Source organism: Peromyscus maniculatus, chromosome 3, assembly GCF_049852395.1.
Source record: "Peromyscus maniculatus bairdii isolate BWxNUB_F1_BW_parent chromosome 3, HU_Pman_BW_mat_3.1, whole genome shotgun sequence".
NCBI classification, from domain to species: Eukaryota; Metazoa; Chordata; class Mammalia; order Rodentia; family Cricetidae; genus Peromyscus; species Peromyscus maniculatus.
The window spans coordinates 152,513,314-152,535,433 of record NC_134854.1 but is presented as its reverse complement, the minus strand read 5'-3'; the positions used below and the strand labels follow the sequence as shown (position 1 = coordinate 152,535,433).

General features: G+C 37.6%; 1 protein-coding gene across 1 annotated transcript; it reads left to right on the top strand.

The window, feature by feature from the left end:
• Positions 1-473: 473 nt before the first annotated feature.
• Positions 474-21,574, top strand: LOC102920083 (killer cell lectin-like receptor 5). The gene is made up of 8 exons (XM_076568069.1): positions 474-635; positions 2,460-2,623; positions 3,710-3,799; positions 4,722-4,943; positions 6,923-7,065; positions 9,463-9,566; positions 21,116-21,265; positions 21,350-21,574. The coding sequence occupies exons 2-7, from the start codon at positions 2,512-2,514 to the stop codon at positions 21,249-21,251; spliced, it is 807 nt and encodes a 268-aa protein (XP_076424184.1). The 5' UTR covers positions 474-635; positions 2,460-2,511; the 3' UTR covers positions 21,252-21,265; positions 21,350-21,574.
• The last annotated feature ends 546 nt before the right edge of the window (positions 21,575-22,120 follow it).

The window sequence follows — 22,120 nt, the reverse complement described above, 5'->3', positions numbered from 1 at the left end:
GCTCAGTGTCTTAGATTTGATATCCTAGCACCATGAAAATATCAACAATAGACTACTCCATATGGAATGAAATCAGTGTTCACAGTAAACATTATATATGAATAAAAAGCCAGAAGTGTTTACGATAAGTTTCACAGTGGAAATGTGAGTGCTTTAAAGGCACCCTAAAATACACTTAGGTCTAGTAAGCATAATTCAAAAACAGGAAATAACTTTTCTTTCCTATTGGTAACATAAGGAAAAAATTCCAAGAGTCTGTTACAAAATTAGGAGTGGAGAAACGTCAGTCACTTCTTTTTACTAGTGTTTTTTGCTAACACACTGATTTCACTTTCTCTGTAGATGTGTTATATTTTAGTATTCAAATATCAATTATGAACGTGATTGCAGCATCTGAAATGATACATTGTTTCTTTCCTTTGACATCAGAATCTGCTTTCATCATGCAATTTCCTCTTTTCAGTTCAGTTAAGAGGAGGGGCAAAAAGTCCTGAGCTTAAGTATCACCCAGAGGCGATTCAGCTCTGCCTTTTCTCTTGGAGCCTCTGAGAGGATCAGTCCAGGTAAGGCCAACTTTTTCCCCCACCTGGGGGATAAATTCCCTGCAACAAAATCATTTCTGGGTCGAGACACAGGTAACAGCTACTTTTATTGTTTTTCTATCACTTGAGAGAATTTCAGATGTTGTGGCATCAGACTGGAATTGCTGGGGAAATCCTGTTGGTTGTGTTAGATCTGGTTGACTCTGGCAGTATGTGAAAACTGGAGTTTAGCACTGTTTATTTTATTTTTGAGTGGGCTATGACTTCTGCTGTGTGCTAAGAGAGTTAGGTAGAGGGTTCTAGGGAGTTCATTACTCTTTAGCTGGGTCAAATATTTATATATTATCTATCTTAAAGAAGTCATAACAGGAATTGGGCATGATGGATTAGTGTGTAAAGTACTCACTACATGCTACACAAGCCTGACTGACCATCTGAGTTTGATCTTTGGGACTCACATAAAGATGGAATAAGTGGACTCACTTGGTAAAGTTGTCCTCTGGACATGAATATGAACCTCGGCTCAGGCATCCCCTTTCCCCCAAAAAAACACCCAATAACAATAAACAACGATTTTGAAAAGGAATTCTGTGATAGAAAGTTTCCTTTTTCTCAGCAAATAAGGGTAAATTTGAAAAATTTCAGAAAACTTCATAAATTAAAAAACTACAGAAGAATCAATCCATGCACTATTTGTTTTCTATATTATCTGTTGGCTACCACCTCAGTTATGAATGTAAAGGGCAAGGTGAGTTACAACTATTTGTTATTTAATAATTATCACTATCTATTATCAGATTGAATCTTTCATGGGCATTAGCTAATGACTTCTTTATAGTGACAAAATGCATTTTCATATAGGGTCCTATGGCAACATCTTATACTAGAATATAATATGTGAAATAATCATGTACATGGAATGATTTGAGACTAAAATTTCAGGTTTTTTTTCTGCTATGCCCCTCTTTATTGCTCCCACACCCCACCCCTGGAATCCCCTTTTGTTTTCATGGTTGCTACCATCACTCCAAGTTCTGTAGCATATCTGAAGAGTTGGAGCTAGGAGCCTCAGATGTGAGAGAATTACCCCATGCAGTAGGATCTTTCCTAGTTCCATGCATTTACCAGGACTGACCTTGGAGAAGAATGTGTAGTCTAAATCTGGGTGGAGAGGTTGGATAGCTTAGGTGCTTGGACTTAACGAAAAAAGTATGTATGTGTTTTGGAGCCCAAAATGATAATTACCTGCAGTATTAACCTTCATGTATTGTTTTGGAGGGAAATTCTGAGAGTCAAATACAATTAAAAAGACTGCAAGAACTTTCCTTTTATATTCAAATATTTATCAAAATGTATACACAAGCTGGGAGGTGGTGGTGCAAGCCTTTAATCCCAGCGCTCGAGAGGCAGTCAGGTGAATCTCTGTGAGTTTGAGGCCATCCTGGTTTACAGAGCAAGATCCAGGATAGGCACCAAAACTACACAGAGTAACCTTGTCCCCCCAAAAAAATGTATAAACAATTTTAAAGCAAAATTTTTAGATATTCATAAATCTCTGACTGTTGTTAAAATTGATAGTTTAAAATGCTTCAAAGATTTGCGGTGGTACCAATTATGCCTAACATATTTTTTATGTTAAATATTTTAAACAAATAGGCTGTGCCAATATTACAATAACTTAATAGTAAATTTTTAATTCTTTTTTAATTTCCTAATAATAAGTGCTGTGAACATTAGAAGTATAAATGTCAGAAATCTTCAAAGACTTCTCACATCTAGTGGAAATCATGGTCAGTCCATGTGATTTAGGGTGTTTGGATCATTAGGGGAATTAATCAGACCCCACCTCTTCCCACCCCACTGCAGCATCAGATCCAGGTACCTTCCTGAAGGTGGACATTTTAACTTTTTCTTTAGAAATCACTCAAGGCCAGGTTGTAACACAAAACATACTTCATTTCCTCCCACGATGGGTGATGACGAGGTCACTTACACAACTGTGAAATTCCATAAGTCTTCAGACTTGCAGAATCGAGGAAGGGCTGATGAGAAGCAAGGGCCCAGAGAAGCTGGCCGCAGGGGTAAGTGTTTTAAGTGTCTAAATTCACCTGTTTTATGCATTCTAACTTTTGACATTTGAAAACAGTATCCTACTGGCTTCTATGGAAAACAATAACCCCTCCATTTTAGGTGGGCTTGGTGATGCACAGGGGGAGGGGAGAGATAAATGAGTATAAGTGGGGGAGTAATCATGTACAAAACTGTTCAAAAATAAGTTTAAAAATTAAGTGATAATTCTTAAAAAGATAAAAGGAAAAGAAAACTATTCGTAACTGTTAGCTGGTAACAGTGAAAGCCAGATGGATAGAGGAGATCAGTAGGCATCTATAAGAAAATAGTTGTTGAAAATTAACAAGTGAGAAGCAAATACATTTCATCAATTTGAGAAACTGTTAGGAGGTTTTTTATTATTAGTCTAGTCTAGAAGAATTCTGAAACCTTTAAAAGTAACAAACTAAGCCGGGCGGTGGTGGCGCACGCCTTTAATCCCAGCACTTGGGAGGCAGAGTCAGGCGGATCTGTGTGAGTTCGAGGCCAGCCTGGGCTACCAAGTGAGTCCCAGGAAAGGCGCAAAGCTACACAGAGAAACCCTGTCTCAAAAAACCAAAAAAAAAAAAAAAAAAAAAAACAAAAAACAAAAAACAAAAAACATCCATTCCTCTTCCCTTCCTCCTCATCCTCAGTTATGCTCCCTTGGTAGATTGCACATTCCAGTATGGGATCATCTACCTAGACTATGCCTGTACCTACAATGCTTTCTGAAGGATGCACTTTTGATCCTGTAGAACTGGGGGGAGGGACACGTGCCTATTATCTAGCTATTCTAGGCTGAAGAAGGAGGATTGATAATATAAGACCAAAGTTAAAAGAAGTTTGAAATCCTGTGAAACTTCACACATGTAGGATTCCTATATTGGGTGCATTTTATGTAGAAATCTACAAATTTTGTAAGCACATGTTCAGTCAGCTTGTATGATGGACTTCTGTAAAACTTTGAAACCAATATCCCCTCATTTCCATGCTATAGAAAATTATAACTAGTATTGGGACTTGCTCTTTTCATGGTGTTCATTTTCTTGCTTTGCTTTTTGTTTGTTTTGATTAAGAGTGTTTAGTTCCATGGCACCTCATTGCAATACCCCTGGGAGTCCTTTGCTCCATTCTGCTGGTGACAGTTGCAGTGTTGGTGACAAACAGTGAGTAACTGGTATACATCTTCTTTGCCTTTCTGCCTAAGTAATATCTTCAGTCACTTATTATGCAGTTAACACTCTCTGTCCATTGTTCTGCCTATAATCAGGGGATGTGTCAGATTGCTCTGGATTGTGTTTTTTGTTTGTGTGTTTTGTTTTGTTTTGTTTTTGATCTGACTAACTGTAGTGTCTTGTTCTCATACATACCTAGTCTATTAACTCCGGGGCTGTTGGGAGTTTCCTTATTTATTTATTTATCATTCTTGGTAATGTTCTTTTTGAGGACTTGATGGTAATCTACTTTCTGAGTTTAGGTGATTGTAAATAGCACATAAACATTCTGTGAGAAACAGCTGTGCAAAAGAAATTATGGTATTCTTTTTATTTTCCTCCATATATATTAAGGGCACGGTTAAGTGAAAAGACTTCATCTGTACAGAGACATTAAAGCTTGAGCTTTATTGAATTCCTTCACATGTTTAGAGAAAATCACTCCGAAGCTCTGCTAAGACATGGCTACATATCTGGATATTTTGCTTTCCCTCCAGTCCAATGAGAATTGTACCATTTCTCAATGTTTCTTAGTTTACAGTTTTCATGCTGTGTTAAGTATTCACTGAATATTTTACTAGTTATTTATTTGAAAGCTTTTTGCTATTAAAAACTAAATCATTGGAAGTTGTGGTACATCCACCACAATTTTATTCAGCTGTATTATTTGCTTTACATTAATGTTACCCTGATAGAGAAAAATTTGTGTTTCCATTCCTATCGTGAGTTAATTGAGGTGTTACTTTCTAAATGTCAAAGCACCAGTTCCAGTATAATATGTGTTGATTGTCCATATGGGCTTTCTCTGTTATCTTAAATTTCAGTATTTAATCCTTATAAGCATTTTTGGTGTGATAACTGCTAGTAATTTTAGTTTTTCAGTATAGTCAAGAAAAAAATGAATTGCAGAGATCTCTGAATAATCTTCATCAAGAGAAGAGCACCATGCAAAATGACAGCTACTTAAAGAAAGAAATGTTTCAAAATAAATCTATAGAGTGTGATGCCCTCAAAGACCATCTGTCCTCCCTCAACAGAACACTGAACAGATGCTACCAGGAAACTAAAGTTGTTTTAGATTACAAACAGCACAGAGGTAAGGAGAGGATCTTGAATAAAGAATTGCTTTAATCTCTAATGTTTCCTTCCCAGAAAATTTGAAGTCCAATTAGCAGCTTAAAATGCAGGTTATCTGTGGGTTAATGGCTTAGGGATCCTTATCTCATGAAAGGGCCTGGAACTCCAAATATCCCTGTTTGAATTCGGAGAGTCTTATAGCTTCTATAACTCAGTGGCTCTTTTGGCTTTATTGCTCTAAGGGGATGTAATTGGAAGTCAGCACAACTGACAATTCAGGTTCATTTGGTCTGTAGGCAAATTTGAATCTCCAACTCTGTTGCTGACAGAACATGGAAGTTTCCAGTAAGATTGCATTCAACAAATTCTTAGGCTGAAATGGACTTAGAGCACTTATATGTATTCAGTCATTAAAATAATTGTCTGTATCTGTTTTTTCATTCTGCCTTGGTATGAGAGAGTTGGCCTGTTTGTGACCATGGTGAAGCTCCCTGCAGCACATTTTGCAGCTTCAAAATGGTGTCCACACTTGTGTAACTGTCAGTGACACAGTGAATGAGGCCAGAAAGATGAAAATATCAAGATTTACAAGGAGCCTTTCTTACCTTGTATTGTGACTGGTTAACTTTAATTGCAACAGTTTATCCTTCATCAATAAATATTTTTCTGAATTTATGCAGAGCTTTTGCATATGATCTCACTACACCATGATAGAGGTTAAAAATCATTATTATGCAAGGAATAATAATATCTTTCAAACTGCTACATTATAAAATGATAGACAAAAGTGCCAAATTTTTTAAAAATATTTCAGACTCATGAAAAATATTTTGTGTCATTTTTTAAAATAACTTTATCATCTGTAAATTGTAGCTTATTGCTGTAGTACCTGTCCTTAGGAGTCTGAGATAGGAGGATTATAAATTTGATGACAATCTGGACAGCTTAGCAAATTCCAGGCCAGCCTGAAATACACAATGATACCTCTTTACAGGAAAACAAAGGTTGGAGATACAGTTTGTTAATAGAGCATGGCCATCCCCAGCCCCTCCCTAAACAAAATAATCATATGGAGGTGTTATTGCTATACAAACTGCATACATTTTAATGTATTCAACTTGACATGTTTGGGTATGTGGGCATATCACTGAAGGCATCAACATAATTAGGAGAGTAGACCAACACCTTTAAAAGCTCCCTCATGTGTCTCTTATTTCTTTTAAGGTGAGCGCATCTAACACAGACCACAGTACAACCTTATGTGCACAATGTGTGAGGATGAACTGGGGGCACAGTGCATTACCGCAGGTCTAGAATTCCATCACCTTTGTAACTGCCTCTGTGCAGCAAGTGTTTGTTCCCCATACTCCAGCTCTAGTATCTCACAAGCCTCTGCTTCTTAGAGTTGAGCTGTGTTAAAACCCTTATCTGAGTTGAGCCATAAAGTGTGGTCCTGGGCCTGACTTTAACCTTGCTCCATCCTCGAGTTATCCATGATCATCACTTAGTTGCGCATCTCTCTTTCAAGGTGTTGAGGTATGAGACATGGTTTCATTCTGTAGCCCAGACTGTCTTAGAGTCTATTTTATAGCCAAGGCTAGCATGGAAGTCACTACTTAGCCTAGGCTGGCCTCAAACTGGTGGTGAACCTCCTGTCTCACTGTGTGTAGTACTCAGGTTATAGGTATAAACTATCATGACCAGGCAATTTACTTCCCTTTAAAGGATGAATAGTATTCCTTTGTGTGCATGTGCTATGTTTTTTTTTCTACTGATCTATCCACAATGGACACATCAGCTATATATATATATATATATTTGTACTGTTATAAACAACACTGCATAGAGCATAGGTGTAAAGTAATCTCTTAACATTCTGGAGTTTAAATTTCTTAGAGCTCTGAAATTTTACTTAGTTATTGATGTTTAATTAAAACAGTGCTCTGAAAAGAGACTATTAGAAAATAAGAATGTTCATCATTCCCTTTTCTATTGTAGGCACAAGTGTTGAAGGACACTGGTTCTGCTATGGCATAAAATGTTATTATTTCATCATAAACAAAAAAATCTGGATTGGTTGTAAACAGACCTGCTGTGACCACAGCTTATCCCTTTTGAAGATAGATGATGAAAATGAACTGGTACTGTAGACTCTTAACATGCCCATTTCTTCTCTTAGTCGCTGTCTCTAACCCTTAGATAGTGAGATGCTGAGCCTAGGCAGGTTTATTGAAAGAGAGACCCGTAAGTGTTGTACATGGTTTGCCTGTAATGTGAGCAAAAACTGCAGTAAGAGTATCCTAAGCTACTCCTTCCTGCTCCTGGCTTAGTGTCAGGACACAGGGTCTGTTATGAGCACACTGGTTACTAAAGAGATTGTCATGTCTTCGCAGGCTTCTCCCTTTCTCAGGAGTCTACAAGAGAATCTCTCAGAGAAACATGTTTTCCTGTAATAAGTTTAAACCTTTGGTACAGCACATCCTGTGACTGACAGTTATGTATCTCCATAGAGTGCCAACTCCATCCAGAGAGGCCACTGTCTAGGGCTTTCTCTTTGGAACTCATCAGTGAGATTGCCTGAGATGAGTAATTGGAGGTCAATAGAGAAAGTAACCGACCTCTGGGCCAATTTGCAAAATGGAAATTATATGAGATCCGTAGAATTCAATAGTTTTACCAATCAGCTCCATGATACTTTTCAGTGAAACTGTCAGCAATCGTTACTTCATACTATTTTTATGTTTTTTTGGAAAAATATATCTGTTTTTAGAAATGAGTAATTAAAAGAAAAAAGGTACCAAGATACAGACATTTTCTATTTAAATTATTACTAACAAAATCTCTTCTAATATGAAAAAGATATTTCTCTAGAAAATGCTTGCAGGATAAGCTTGAGATCTTTGTCCTTTAAAACATGGTACAAAATTTGTACACCAATTTCATACATGTATAAAAAATACAACAAAATAATTTTTAATGCTAAATAATTATGTAAATTGTCATTTGTTATACTAATCATAATTAAATTTAAACCCATATTTTAAGATATATTAAAAAACTTATGTAGATATCATGCCATTTTCATATCACATGTCAGATGCTAAATTTTTCCAAATATCTGTCCCTTTCCTCCTTAATTTCTGTCACTCCTAGGTCTGAACTTCAAAACTGCTTCCTCTCTGGAGCATGGAGGTTCATGCACAACTTTTCACACACGATTTTTTATCTTAGTGAATTTGCCATGAAGACAAGCATTACTTACCATATGAACACTACCCACATGCCTCTGTAGTCTTTGGGAATACACATTTGAATAATTTCATAGAGTGTCAGAAATTTTTTAATGAAACATGTATGCAGTGTACTGGCTTTTAGTAGTCACAAGCAGTAGTATTGTGAGTTCAGAACTAGCCTTGGTTATATAGTGGGACTTGGTCTAAAGACATAAATCATTTCATAAATCAGTATCTCTAGACACCTGAAATTTTTATTTTAAATAACTTCTGTAGCTGACATCAGTTTTGACACAATTGAGCTACCAGAGGGAAATCACTTTAAAAATGAACTTGGAGGGACTGAGGTGCTGAAGGAAGGGATAGCAGAGAACTGACATAAGAATAGCTGGGACCTGTTATCTTTTTTTTTTTAACGTTCTTTCCCACCCCCTTTTTATTTTATTTTACAATACCATTCAGTTCTACATATCAGCCACGGATTCCCTTGTTCTCCCCCCTCCTGCCCTCCTCCCCTTCCCCCCAGCTCACCTCCCATTTCCACCTCCTCCAGTGCAAGGCCTCCCCTGAGGACTGAGATCAACCTGATAGACTCAGTCCAGGCAGGCCCAGTCCCCTCCTCCCAGATTGAGCCAAGTGTCCCTGCATAAGTCCCAGGTTTCAAACAGCCAACTCATGCAATGAGCACAGGACCCAGTACCACTACCTAGATGCCTCCCAAACAGATCAAGCCAATCAACTGTCTCACCTATTCAGAGGACCTGATCCAGTTGGGGGCCCCTCAGCCTTTGGTTCATAGTTCATGTGTTTCCATTCTTTGGCTATTTGTCCCTGTGCTTTATCAAACCTTGGTTTCAACAATTCTCGCTCATATAAACCCTCCTCTGTAGCTTAAGTTTTCCTGCCTTGCCCACAGTCAGGCTGGGTAAAGCCACAAGGAACCCAAGAACAGGCTCCCACAGGACATACAGAACATCCCACAGCACTCCTCTTTCTCACTAATTAGACTCCCGGAGCTCCACCCGGGGCGTAGCCATGGATCTCTGCATCCAGATCCCTCAGTCGTTGGATGGGGTTTCTAGCATGACTATTAGGGTGTTTGGCCATCCCGTCACCAGAGCAGGTCAGTTCCGGCTGTCTCTCGACCATTGCCAGCAGTCCTTTGTGGGGGTATCTTTGTGGATTACTGTGGGCCTCTCTAGCACTTTGTTTCTTCCTTTTCTCATGTGGACCTGTTATCTTATTGTTTTCTCACCAAACAGAGGGAAACTTTATAATCAGATGAGTTTTTTTTTTTCCTTACAGAAGTTCCTTCAGCTCCAAATGAATACAAACAATTACTGGATTGGATTAAAATATGATGAAACCAAAGGGAAATGGCTATGGATTGGTGATGGCCCATTTAAACAGTGAGTTTTCTGAAACTTCACACTCTAACACTGGTGCACAGTTGTGATGGTGGTGTGCAAAAGCTTTTCTCTCATTTCACAATGCTTTTCTCTTTGTCAGTGGAGCTCACAGCTAAGCATAAGATACATAAGGCAGTGTTTGAGCAAGCATCAGACAGGGAAGAAGAACAGTCTAGAAGCTGACTGCTAGTGATGCAGTAATGAACACAGCTAAGGATTGTGTGTTCTAAGATGCAGAGAACACAAGGAAATCAACAACTTAAGATCACTTGAAGGGACTAGATTCATCCTGATAGATACTATGAGTATAAATATCTGAAACATTCACTTCATTTGTTTCTGTAGTTAGCTTATATAAATTGCTTGTTATTTATAAATATAAGAACATTTTTGCATACATATACATACATATACATATATATGTATATATATACACACATATATATGTGTATATATATATATCTGCCTTCCATTTCAAGATGTCATATCGTAGACTCCAAGTGTTATGTTATCTGGTAGAAAACTATTCATTGACTATCTTTATTAAGAATTTTTTTTCCTGAATATATCTCATATACATAAAATAAAATATGCTCATATCCTTCCCTAGCCCCCCAAGTTTACTCTGCTTCTGTCCTAACATGTGCCTCTTTAACTTACGTTTTTTTAATTAATGCTGTCCCTCGGTGCATGGTAGGGCATCCACTGAAGCAAGGATATCTGCCAGTGGCCACCCCCCCAATAAAAATTAATTTCCCTTTTCCAGGAACTGTCACCTAACAATAGTGATTCCTTGAGTGGTAGTAAATACCTCTTCATCTATGCAGGAATTTTGTCATGTCCAGAAAGTTGCTTTTCACAGTGCTTTTTTCCTTATCAGATTCTTACATCCTGTTTCCTCTTCCTTCCCATTTCCTGAGTGGTGGTGGTTTTTGGGGAAAGAGGTTTAAGAAGATGACCCCTTTATGGCTGAGCACATCCAGTTTGACCAGTTCTGCTTCTCTGCAATGACCACCTTCCCACTGTAAAAAGCTTCTCTCATGGAAGTTGAGAGCAGCCCAGGACCAGGCCATAAACATAAATATTAAGAATGAAATTTGATCACATGACCACTTAGCAAAATGATAGTAGCAGGTTCCATACAAGGGCCCATGACTTCGGCAATCATGGGCTTTTGATTTGGGTTACAATATCAAACACAACATACTTCAACTCCGATAAAAAAAGCAATTAGTTATCATCTAAGGGTTGTTCCACTGGGCACATCTTACCTAGCAGGTCAGTATTGTGGCATGCAGGGTCCAGTGCTGGAATAGACCACTCAAATCTTTTCTCCCTTTGGAAGTGTGAATGTAATTGGCCCACATAATCTCATAGGGAGTTGCACTATTAGTAGTTGTGTCTTTGTTGGAGTAGGTGCAGTCTTATTGGAGGAAGTGTGTCACTGTGGGAGTGGGCTTTGAGTTTTCCTATGGCTTTGATACTGCTGAGTGTGTCAGTCGACTTCCTGTAGCCTACATATCAAGAGTTAGACAGTGCCTAGTCTGCCTGCACACTGCCATGCTCCCTACCATGATGACAATGGACTGAAGCTCTGAAACTGCAAGGAAGACAGCTCAATTAGATGTTTTCTTTATAAGAGTTACAGAGGTCATGGTGTCTCTTCATAGCAATAAAAACCCTAGCACACTAAGACACTCCCCTAGCATCCTGCAAAGAAAGCTAGCACAAGTTTCCTGATTGGTTTGAGATTGATTTCTCTATGTCCTGACACCAAGTGTGTGTTGTCTTCAGAAATAGGGTGTTTCCATGTAGTTATGGTGGAAAACCAAGGGTACAGCAACAGCCTGGTTATTTGTAGACCTCTGTGGTTTCCCTGACCAGTAATTCTTTTGGAAGTATCTCATGCCTTGCACTTTGATTTTTTTATTTAATAACTCATATCTTCTGCGCATCTAACTCTTTTTAAATTATATTTTGATATTTTTAAATTATATTTTCCATAAAATATATTTTGATCAGGTTTTCATTCCTCCTTAATACCCAGTTCCTCCTCACCTCCTTCCCTACTCACTCAATTTCATATTATTTCTTTCTCTCCCCAAAACAAAAAGAAAATAAAATCAAACTTAAAAAAAAATCAACCAATAATACAAAAATTGTCTAAAACACACACACACACACACACACACACACACACACACACACACACACACACACGAAGGTCCCCAAACTGTGAAAGAAAAAAGGAGTCTGTTTTGTGTTGTTCAACTAGTGGGTATCCATAGGCCTTTTATACATCATTAGTTTTGGTTGATCCTTCCTCTATTCTCTCCTGTCTATTATTTTCCAGTATGCATCCAATTTTATCCTTTAATCCTAAGAACCTCCTCTCTGCCTTCATATCACATATTTGTTATTTTTCCTGATTATTGATTTTTTTAGAAATACAAATTTTTAAACATCCCCAAATAATTCTGTGTTTGTCCTTTAATAACTTTGTTGGCTAGTTACATTTTAAGTTGCCTTTTACATCATTTTAAATGAATTTAATTTTTATTGTTGTTGTTGTTTTGAAACAGGGATTTATATCCCCAGGCTGGTTTTGAACTCTTGATCCTTGTGTCTCCATCTCTCAAGTGCAGAGACTACAGGCAGGTGTGGCTGTCTTGCATCCCTTTAAAGATAGTAACCACGCTTATTTTAAGTGTGTTAGTTGGTAATCCTATTGTCTATACTTTTGTGGGCTTAATGTACTGTTTCTGCTGGATTTTGTTCATGATGGCATTTTCTTTTTGGTGTTCAGTGATTTTCTTCTCCAGTTTCTGCAGAAACTATCTGAGGCATCAACAGTGGTGACTTTCTCAGGAACCTTTCATTCAGTGCCTGAGAACATGGCAGGTCACTTCTATTTAAACGTGGCACTGCCAGTGTGGACAGCTAGTTTCCAAATATGCACGAAAATAACTTCCTCTCTCTCCTCCAAAGACACTTTCAAGCAGGCTGTCAAAAAGGTGGCTGGACTGTCACAGATGTATCCAGATCATCACAGAGTTGGCCAGAGGACAAAAGACCTTATAAGATGTATAAATTTGTTCAAAATATACAGATTAACATGATTATTATTAATTTTGGTTTTTTTATATGAAGTATCATTTTATACAGGCTAGCTCTGCTCCTTTTCATCTACCTCCCAATCACTAGAATTGCTGGTATTTGCCTTTGCAAAAGGTCACAGTTAATGAATTTGTTTGTATCCTACAGTACCATACAGAGTGAAATGGGCAGGTGATAACATTTAGAGTAAGGTTCTAGTGGCTAAAAAGATGTCTGCATCCAGATTAAGTGATCTTTGTAGACCTTGACTATGCTGCAGAACTGTTCTTTGATTATGGTGTGATTAATAGGGCCAAACCTGAGGCTCCAGTAAGGAATCCCAGTGGTCAGAAGGTTTCTGTGGCCACCACAAGTATTTTCTCCAGTGGGAAAACACAGAAGCTTGGACACCTGCTTAGAATATCAGCTTCTAATGAGCCTCTTGAGCAGCTGTGAGCTTGTGTTTCTTGGGTAGAGGTCACCATGGGAGGTAAAGTTAAGAGCTCATGATACAGAATGTGCACTCTATGTGTGTCTTGTGAAGAGTTACTATCTCCTGGGTCTTTTATTCTTTGCCCATGTTCAACACACATGTTTTATTGATTGTACCCATAATCATACCTCATGGCTGACTAATGTGTATACTCATTCCTACTGTATTACCTGTTCTATGATCTATGAGCCACTTAGTTTAATTATCTTCCTTTTCTGTTCCTGTTGTAAATCTAAATCCTCTATTTCCATGTGGCTTAAATCCAATGTTAAGTGTAGGCAATCTTTTGTTAAAGTTTTATCCCTTTGCCATTTCAGCCCCATGGAGTTTGGTAGCTTTCATCCTCTGTCTGGTATTTCTTGACAGATTTTCATTAAGCTAGCCCTGTTCAAACTGATTGTATTTCCCTAACCAGCCTTGAACTCCTAATACTCCTGGATTCATTCTTTGGTATTTGAATGATCATTTTTTTTGTAGATTCACTATTTATTTTGCCCTGCCTATTAGTAGAAAAACTGGCTGTGATGCTTTACTGATGCTTTGGGAGTCTCAGCTTTACTGAAGCCTCAGTGTGGTGGTATTGTGTTCCCCAAAATATTGTGCACTCTAATAAACTTATCTGGGGTCAGAGAACAGAACAGCCATAATATTAAACAAAGAGGTTAGGCAGTGGTAGCACACGCCTTTAGTCCTAGCATTTCAGAGGCAGAGATCTGCCTGAATCTCTGTGAGTTTTGGCCACACTGGAAACAGCCAAGCATGGTGACTCATGCCTTTAATCCCAGGAAGTAATGGCAAGAGGCATAAAGGTATTCAAGGCCTGAGGACCAGGAACTAGAGGCTGGTTAAACTTTCAGGCTTTTGGGAAGCAGTTCAGCTGAGATCTATTTGGATAAGAACACAGAGGCAAGGTGAGGTGGCTGTGGCTTGTTCTGCTTCTCTGATCTTCCAGAATTCACCCCAATACCTGGCTCTGGGTTTGATTTTATTAATAAGACCTGTTAAGATTCGCTACACCTCAGTCTATATAGGAATCTGATTTCTACCTGTTCATAAATGAATTGAATTAAGTTTTAATTATTAGTCAATATTTTATCAGTGTCTTGCTCCAAAGTCCAGTCTGTCCTGGTTTATAATCCTTCTAAAACAGCCACCGTATTACTAGGTTATAGTCATGTGTGGCTGGAGCTACCTCTAGTTCCACCCGGGCTGGCAGCCACTCAGACTCAAATAAACACACAGATGCTTATATTATTTAAACTATTTGGCCTAATGGCTCAGGCTTCTTGTTATCTAGATCTAACATCTTAAATTAACCCATTTCTTTTAATCTATAAATTGCCACGTGGCTTGTGGCTTACCAGTATCTTAACATTTTCTTGTGGTGGCATCTGGTAGTGTTTCTCTTTCTCAGCTTTCTGCCTCCCAGAACTCTCCTCTCTCCTTGTCCCACCTACATTATCCTTCCTGCCTGGCTACTGGCCAATCAGCATTTTATTTATCAATCAATCATAGCAACATATATTCACAGCATGCAGGACATCCCACGGCAGTCATGTATCACCTTTCTTTTGTGTTTTAGTTTTTATTAAACATTTTGAATTATCTTTCACAGGAAGTTAGTTGAGGATTTAGTATTCATCGTCCATCAGAGATGGCAGTTGTGTTGCACACAGGGAAGTCAGATGATCACCATGTTTCAGGGAAGTCCCAATAGCTCTGAGGAGGGGGAGGAAAGAGAAAAAACAAAACAGTCACAAACCCTCTTCTGTGACTATTCTAAAAATGTCCCTTTCTCCTTAAAACACAGGCATATAAGACCTTGTCCTGTGTGCTACATACATTTATTTTTTTTCTTTTTAAACTGTCTTTATTATAAAAAGTATCAGAAGAAAACAATTTGGTGTAAAAATGTTCCATGGCAATATTGAAAATTAATTTAATTTGCTAACAAAAAATAACAGTGTAAAGTAGGTAAGAACTTGAGTTGTGATCAAAAGACCATTTTTATTTTTTATTTTATTCCATTTATTTTTTGTGTATGTATTCACATGTGCTGTGACATACAGGTCACAGCATAGGTGTAGTTAGAAGAGTGTTGAACGAGTCACTTCTCTCCTATTGTGTGGGATCTGAGGTTTAAACTCTGATTGCCTGATCTGGTGCCAATGGCCTCCACCCACTGAGCCATGTCACCTACCCAAGACCACTTTTTATGAGTTTAGAGAAAATGGAAATCTTTTATTGATATGCTTACGATTAATTCCCTATTCTGTACATTTTGGTCAATAAACCTTGTTTTTAAAACCTTGGCCTGAATCAATAGAAGCTTTGAATTTAAATAACTGCCCATTATACTTTTCATTTTATAGTGATTTAACAGTAATGGATCGCTACATAAGACAGGGAGCAGTGCATTTTTCAGTTCACTGGTATAGATAATGATAACTGTGTTAGAACTCACTCTTGTATCTGCAAAAAGAAAGTGTATAATTTCTCTGATTCAGTGTGCAGTGTGTAGGAAATGTAAAAATGGGGCACAGTCATCTTTGTTGGTTCCTGTGGTGATTTGTGACTACTAAAAAACCAAATATTTTAACCTCAGATATCAGTCTGCTGTGTAAATAGGGTGATGAGCTGGAAAGGGAAGAAACATCCTTCTGAAATCTGACCTAACAGAACAGAAGCCACTTTCCTTCCTTGTACACTTAGCAGATTGTGTCTGTAGAATGGATGCCTTTGGTCAAAGGCCCTGAGGAATAACTCTCTTTTTTCCCTAAATGACACACAGAACTTAATACAGAACCCTAATAAATAGTGCATGTATCTCATCATCACTAGGATAAACCATTTCAATATGCATGGCTTTGACCTCTCTCTCTCTGTCTCTCTCTGTCTCTCTGTCTCTCTGTCTCTCTGTCTGTCTCTCTCTGATCCATTTGATGATGAGTTGAAGCTCCATAGATACATTAATATTCATTGAGGCCGGATGCATGTAAAAGTTCAAGACTTATAATCTTATAGGTAAATGAGTCTGAGGGAAGCCTAAGCTACATAGTATGTTTGAGTGAGATTCTGTCTCATAAAGCCTCATAATAATAATGGTTATAATAATAATAATAAACCATCCATAAATATTTTTAGATACAAGCAATTTTTTACAACATCATACTGAAACAATTAAACTCAATAAATGTAGATTGATTTATTAATATGTTCTAATTTGTAATCCATATTCTTATTATTTAGTTTTGTCAGTTTTCTGGATCATGTCACTGTTGATATTTCCTTATATTCAGGATCATGCAGTGCATTCACTTTTAATGTACTTTAGTTCTGAAAGTTTGACTCCTGATTGCTTGCTTTCTCCTTCCTTCTCTCACTCTTTCTTTCTCCCTCTCTCTTCTTCTCTTCCTCTCTTTCTTTCTTTCTTTCTTTCTTTCTTTCTTTCTTTCTTTCTTTCTTTCTTTCTTTCTTTCTTTCTTTCTCTCTCTCTCTTTCTTTTTCTTTCCTTCTTTCTTTTTTTCTTCCTTCCCTCCCTCCTTTCCCCCTTCCTTCTTTTTTTTCTTTCTTTTGACAATTACATTAAAAACTTCAAGTCTTGGAGTTGGAGTGTGAATGTAATAAAATGCACCCTGTGTAAGTCATGAGAAATATGAGTTTTAGCAAATATATACACCTTTATAAGCACCATTATGCAAATTAGTTTTCTGTCAACTTGACACAAGCTAGTGTCCTCTGAGAAGAGGGAACTTCAAGTGAGAAAGTGCCTCAATAACAAACATCTGGCTGTAGGCAAGTTTGTAGGGCATTTTCTTAATTAGTGATGGGTGTGGGAGGAGCTATCCCATTGTAGGTGTTTTCCCCCTGGGCTGGTAGTATTGGGTATTGTAAGAAAGTAGGCTGAGCAAATTTGGGGAAGCAGGCCAGGAAGCTGCACTCCTTTGTGACATATACATCTATCCCCACCTGGGGTCCAACCTTCAGCAGCTCAGTGCTTGAAGAAATGCACAGAGTCGACATACTCTGATTTATTTATCTGAAGGGTTAAGGAGAAAGACATTCACACACTCTCTTTTTCTCTATTTTTTATTCTGTGTTCTCTATTCTGTGGCTTTATTTTTTCCTCTGCAGCTTATGAACCCCAACAAAATTTTTAGGCACTATAAAAATCACAATGTAGTTACATTCTATTTTTCAAGTGAATGACTACATTGAATACAGGTAAAAACATGTTTAAAACTAAGTCATCCCAAGGACCCACATACATTCACATCTAAGTAACTTATTATAAATTAACAGGGTGTGAGCAAGCAAGATATTTTTCTCAGCCAGTTCTTCTGCTGGCAGGCTTCATATTGTAGTTACAAAGAATAAATTACTTTATTACATATCCTGAAAGGTAATCTTTTAAAGAATCTTAAGAGAATCACAAACCTACGCTTTTACATATGAAAAAGAATCAGTCAGATCTACTTTCAATCTTTAGGGTGCATACCCATTCATCAATAGTTTTTGTATCAGGAGATTGGGGGCAGAATGTGTATAAGGAATTAATCATCATCTTTGATCAACAATCAATCCTAACAAGGAACATATATCAGCTAATAACAACTGGGCTGCTTTGGATTTTGATCCCTAACCTAATGATTAGCTATGTGTCCTTGTGAACTTTAGATTCCTTTTTTAGGGATCTTCATCTCAAAGCTATTATCAAAACATCTTAATCTAACTTGAAGTTACTTTAAGGCTTTGTTTCAGTTATGATGCACACTGAAACCTGTGAACCATCTCTTTACATTAAGATTAAAAGAATTTAACCTAGCTGGGCTACTGGGACTCAGTTTTTTGTTTGTTTGTTTTGTTTTTGTTTTTTATCATTAACCTAAGCCACAATGTAGAAGTAACCATCTTATTAAATAAGAAACACAGAGCCAATACAGAGATGAAAGCCCTAGAGGTCAGAGCTAAGAGCCTTACCCATCTGTTGCAGCTATCCTCTTCAGCCAAGAGACCTACTTCCTGTGTGTTTGTCTTTATATAGACTTTCTGTTCTGCCTTCTCATTGGTTGTAAACACAATCACATGACCACTTCATCATTGCCTGTCTGTACAGGCTTCCAGATCTTCTATGGTTGGTATTGAGATTAAATGCGTGTGTCTCCAATTCTGGCTGTATTCTTGAACACACAGAGATCTACCTAGCTCTGCCTACCAAGTGCTGGGATTAAAGGCATGTACCACCAACGCCCAGCTTTTGCTATGGCTCTAATAGCTCTGACCCCTGGGCAACTTTATTTATTAACATACAAAACACATTTTAGTACAAATAAAATATCACCACACCACAGTCTATACGGATCCTCTATAGAAACTCATGTGTTCTAGCTGTGTGACGCTGCCTTGTTTTATTTTTCATCCTCTGCAGCCTCTGCTTTATCAGAGGCAGGGGCAACATTTCATCCTACCTTTACCTGTATTAATTTTCCACTAAACTAGCCTCTATTATAATGCCTTACTATATTTATTAAAACCCTCAATCATCAAAATTCCATTTAAACTAACACTATTATTGTATAAAATCTTTGCTTCAGTTAAACAGTACAGTTTAAGAGGAAGTCATCTTCATAATAATCCACAGGTAAAATTTCCCTATAGAATGGGATGTTTTCAAAAGATGAGATGATCATACTGCATTAAGTGAAGTGGGGATCTCCCCATTCCCATTCACACCATGCCTGATACCAGAGGAAAATGGCAGCAATAAACATGTGGAGGCCCAGCAGAAGAAAAAGACACTCTGGGGTCTGTGGTCTCAGGGCCTTTCATACCCGAGATTGACCCATCAGGGTTTTGTTTCCTAGTGGGCCGATGCCCTGAAGTCAATTGCCATCTGCTGCTCCTCTGACAGAGCCACTGGCATGCATTAGATTGTGCCCCTAAGCTCCTTCCCAATTTGATTCTTACTGTAACTTCCTTTGATGACGGACTATAATGTGGAAGTTTAAACAAAATAAACCTTATCCTCCCAAGTTGCTTTTGTTCATGGTGTTTCATCATAGTAATAGGAACCATCAAACCAAAACAGCAGTTTTGTTACCTCCCAAAGTTCTTTTTTGCACTTTTCCCCCTGCCTGGCCCTAGGCAATTAGGCATGTGCTCTCTTGTACTGTAAATTAGTATGGTGACATTCAGAGTATCATATACAATGTACAAATTTGTGATTGACTCCATTTTTCTCTGCATCTTTTACTACTATCATCATCATCATCATCATTATTTTAGGTAACTCAAGCTTTCATCACAAAGCAGTGGTTCATTCTTTTTGTTACCAAGCACACATGTTATATTACACAAATATAACATGATATTCTTCCACATGTGAACATATGGTCCGTTTCTAAGTTTTGACAATTATGAGTTATTGACAATTATGAAAGATATCATGCCAACTCATGTACAAGTCACTGTGTAAACACACGTTTTATTTATTTTTAATAAATATCTTTTGTGAGCAGTTGGTGTCTTCTGGGCCCTTTCTTCCTTTTGCACATATTAAACATACACACATGATTTCCTGACTGTAACCCATGTCTCATGTCTGACTAATTGACATTCCATTCCTAATGTATCTAACCTGTTCTGTCTATGTCCCACAAGCCACTTGGCTTCATTTATCTTCCTTTCTTCTAAATTACTATGGTACATTTGAATATTACATTTCTCCCCATCTAAAATCCAAGACTCAAAGAAAGTGATTTATTTTGCTAAAACCTGATTCCTTTGAAGTCTCAGTTCCATGTAGTGTGAGTGGGTTTCCTTCTCTTTCTACCTTTCTTTGCCAGAGTCTCATTAGTCCAGACTAGCTTCAAACTCCCTATGTCTTGAACTGTGATCCTCCTACCTTCATCTCCCAAATACTGCGACTACAATTGTGCCCCATTATGCCTGGCTGGATTAATGATTTAGGATCTCCATTTTGAGTCTATTATTTACTCAGCTTCCTCTAACTATTAGGGAGAAATCTGGCTACAGTGCTTCCCTGATCATTTCAGGTTTTTCCCGACTCCTGTTGACACCTCAGCCTGAGTAGGAGTGTGATTTCTGTCAGTTTTGTACTCTTTGCTTTTTGAGCTCTCACATAAATCACACAGTCTTATTCTTATTTATTTATAAATGCCTGGCCTTAACTTGGCTTGTTTCTATCCAGCTTTTCTTAACCTAAATTATCCTGTGTACCTTTTGTCTCCAGGCTTTTACCTTTATCTTACTTCTGTAAATCCTACTTTCACTCTTACTCAGTGGCTGACTGGGCGGCTGGGTGGCTGGCCCCTTGAGTCCTCCTTTCCTTGTTTGTGCTCCCCAATACTTTCTTTCCAGATTTCTTCTTCTATATATTCTCTCTGTCTGCCAGCCCTGCCTATTCTTTCTCCTTCCTTGCTATTGGCCTTTCAGCTATTTACTAGACCAATCAGATGTTTTAGACAGGCACAATAACACAGCTTCTCAGAGTTAACCAAATGCAACATAAAAGAATGAAACATATCTTTACACCATTCAACAAAAATGTTGTACAGCATTAACAAATGTAACACATCTTAAAATAATATTCTACAACACATGAGCATACGGGGCCTTGTTCTGTGTTCTACACACATTTGTTTCTATCTAACATGCTTATTGACAAAATATAAGTGGGAAAGCAGTTGTAGCATAAAATAATTCTTCGGAAATATTGAAAATCAATATTATCAGCTGGCTAAAAATTGCGAGTTTGGAGTAAGATGGGGATTTTGGTATGATCAAGAGACTATTTCTTTTTAATTAACTTAGCATAAAGAAAACATTTTAGTAATGAACTTACTACTAATAGTTCCATATTCTGTATACTTTGGCCAATATCATGATATTTCAATGAATGTTCAAAATTAAACAATTGCCCATTGTTTTTGTTCCTTAGTGAGTTGAACATAACAGTTCCCAATCCTAAGACTGGAAAATGTGCATTTTTATCTAGAACAAGACTAGATAATGATAACTGTTTTAAATCCTACTCCTGTATATGCGAGAAGAGACTGGATAAATTCCCTGATTAACTCTCCAGCAAGAGGTAAAGGTAAAATGGAATGTGCTGATCTTCATTTGTTTCCTGCAATAATTTGTGACTTCTTATGAACAAGTGTTGTGATCACAGGACTTAGACCACTGTGCAAACAGAGAGACAAGCTGAAAGAGGTTGAGAATGTTCTCCAGAATCTGACTTGACAGAGAAGAGGCCATCTTTCTTCTTGGAGGAGCACATCTTCTCTGGTGCATGGACACCCTTTGGCCCAAGCCCCTGAAAAATCTGCTCTTTTTGTTTTTTTAAACACCCATAGAGCTAAATAAAGAACCCTAATAAACAGCCTGAGTATTTCATTATCAATAGGATACATGGTCTTAATTGAAAGCACAATTAAGAACTATAATATAGTTGTGGGCTTCAATTTCTTACTTATTACTTGATTGCTGTTTTGTTTTGTGTGTTTTGTTTTATGTAGAAGTTTTCTTCATTATTATACACATTTCTTTTGCCCATAGAATATAATTTCAAATTTGGAGAACATTTGCAAGGATGGTTCAAGAAGCTGCTGAATATATTTTATCCAAGCCATTAGTGTTCATACCAATCCTTCTTAATCCATCTATGATAAGTTGAGGCCTGACAGAAATGGTGGTAATAATTGGAGTTGGCTACATGTAGTGGCTTACACTCGTAATCTCGCAATTAGGAGGCTAAGACAAGATTCCTGAAAAATAAAATAATGAATACGTGAGAGTCTGTGTCATAGAACCAAACAAACCAACAAAATCAAGGCCCAAAAGTTCTTAAATATTTTCTAGGGACAACACTTCATCTTTTTCAACCATACCCAAGTGATCAGAATCAGGACATTTGGTATTAGTACAATAATTTGTTCTAATC

Coding starts and splice junctions, on each gene's coding strand:
- LOC102920083 (XM_076568069.1), top strand. CDS start 2,512: ATGGGTGATGACGAGGTCACTTACACAACTGTGAAATTCCATAAGTCT. Junction 4,944..6,922: donor AGATTACAAACAGCACAGAG/GTAAGGAGAGGA, acceptor TTTCTATTGTAG/GCACAAGTGTTGAAGGACAC. Junction 7,066..9,462: donor TAGATGATGAAAATGAACTG/GTACTGTAGACT, acceptor TTTTCCTTACAG/AAGTTCCTTCAGCTCCAAAT.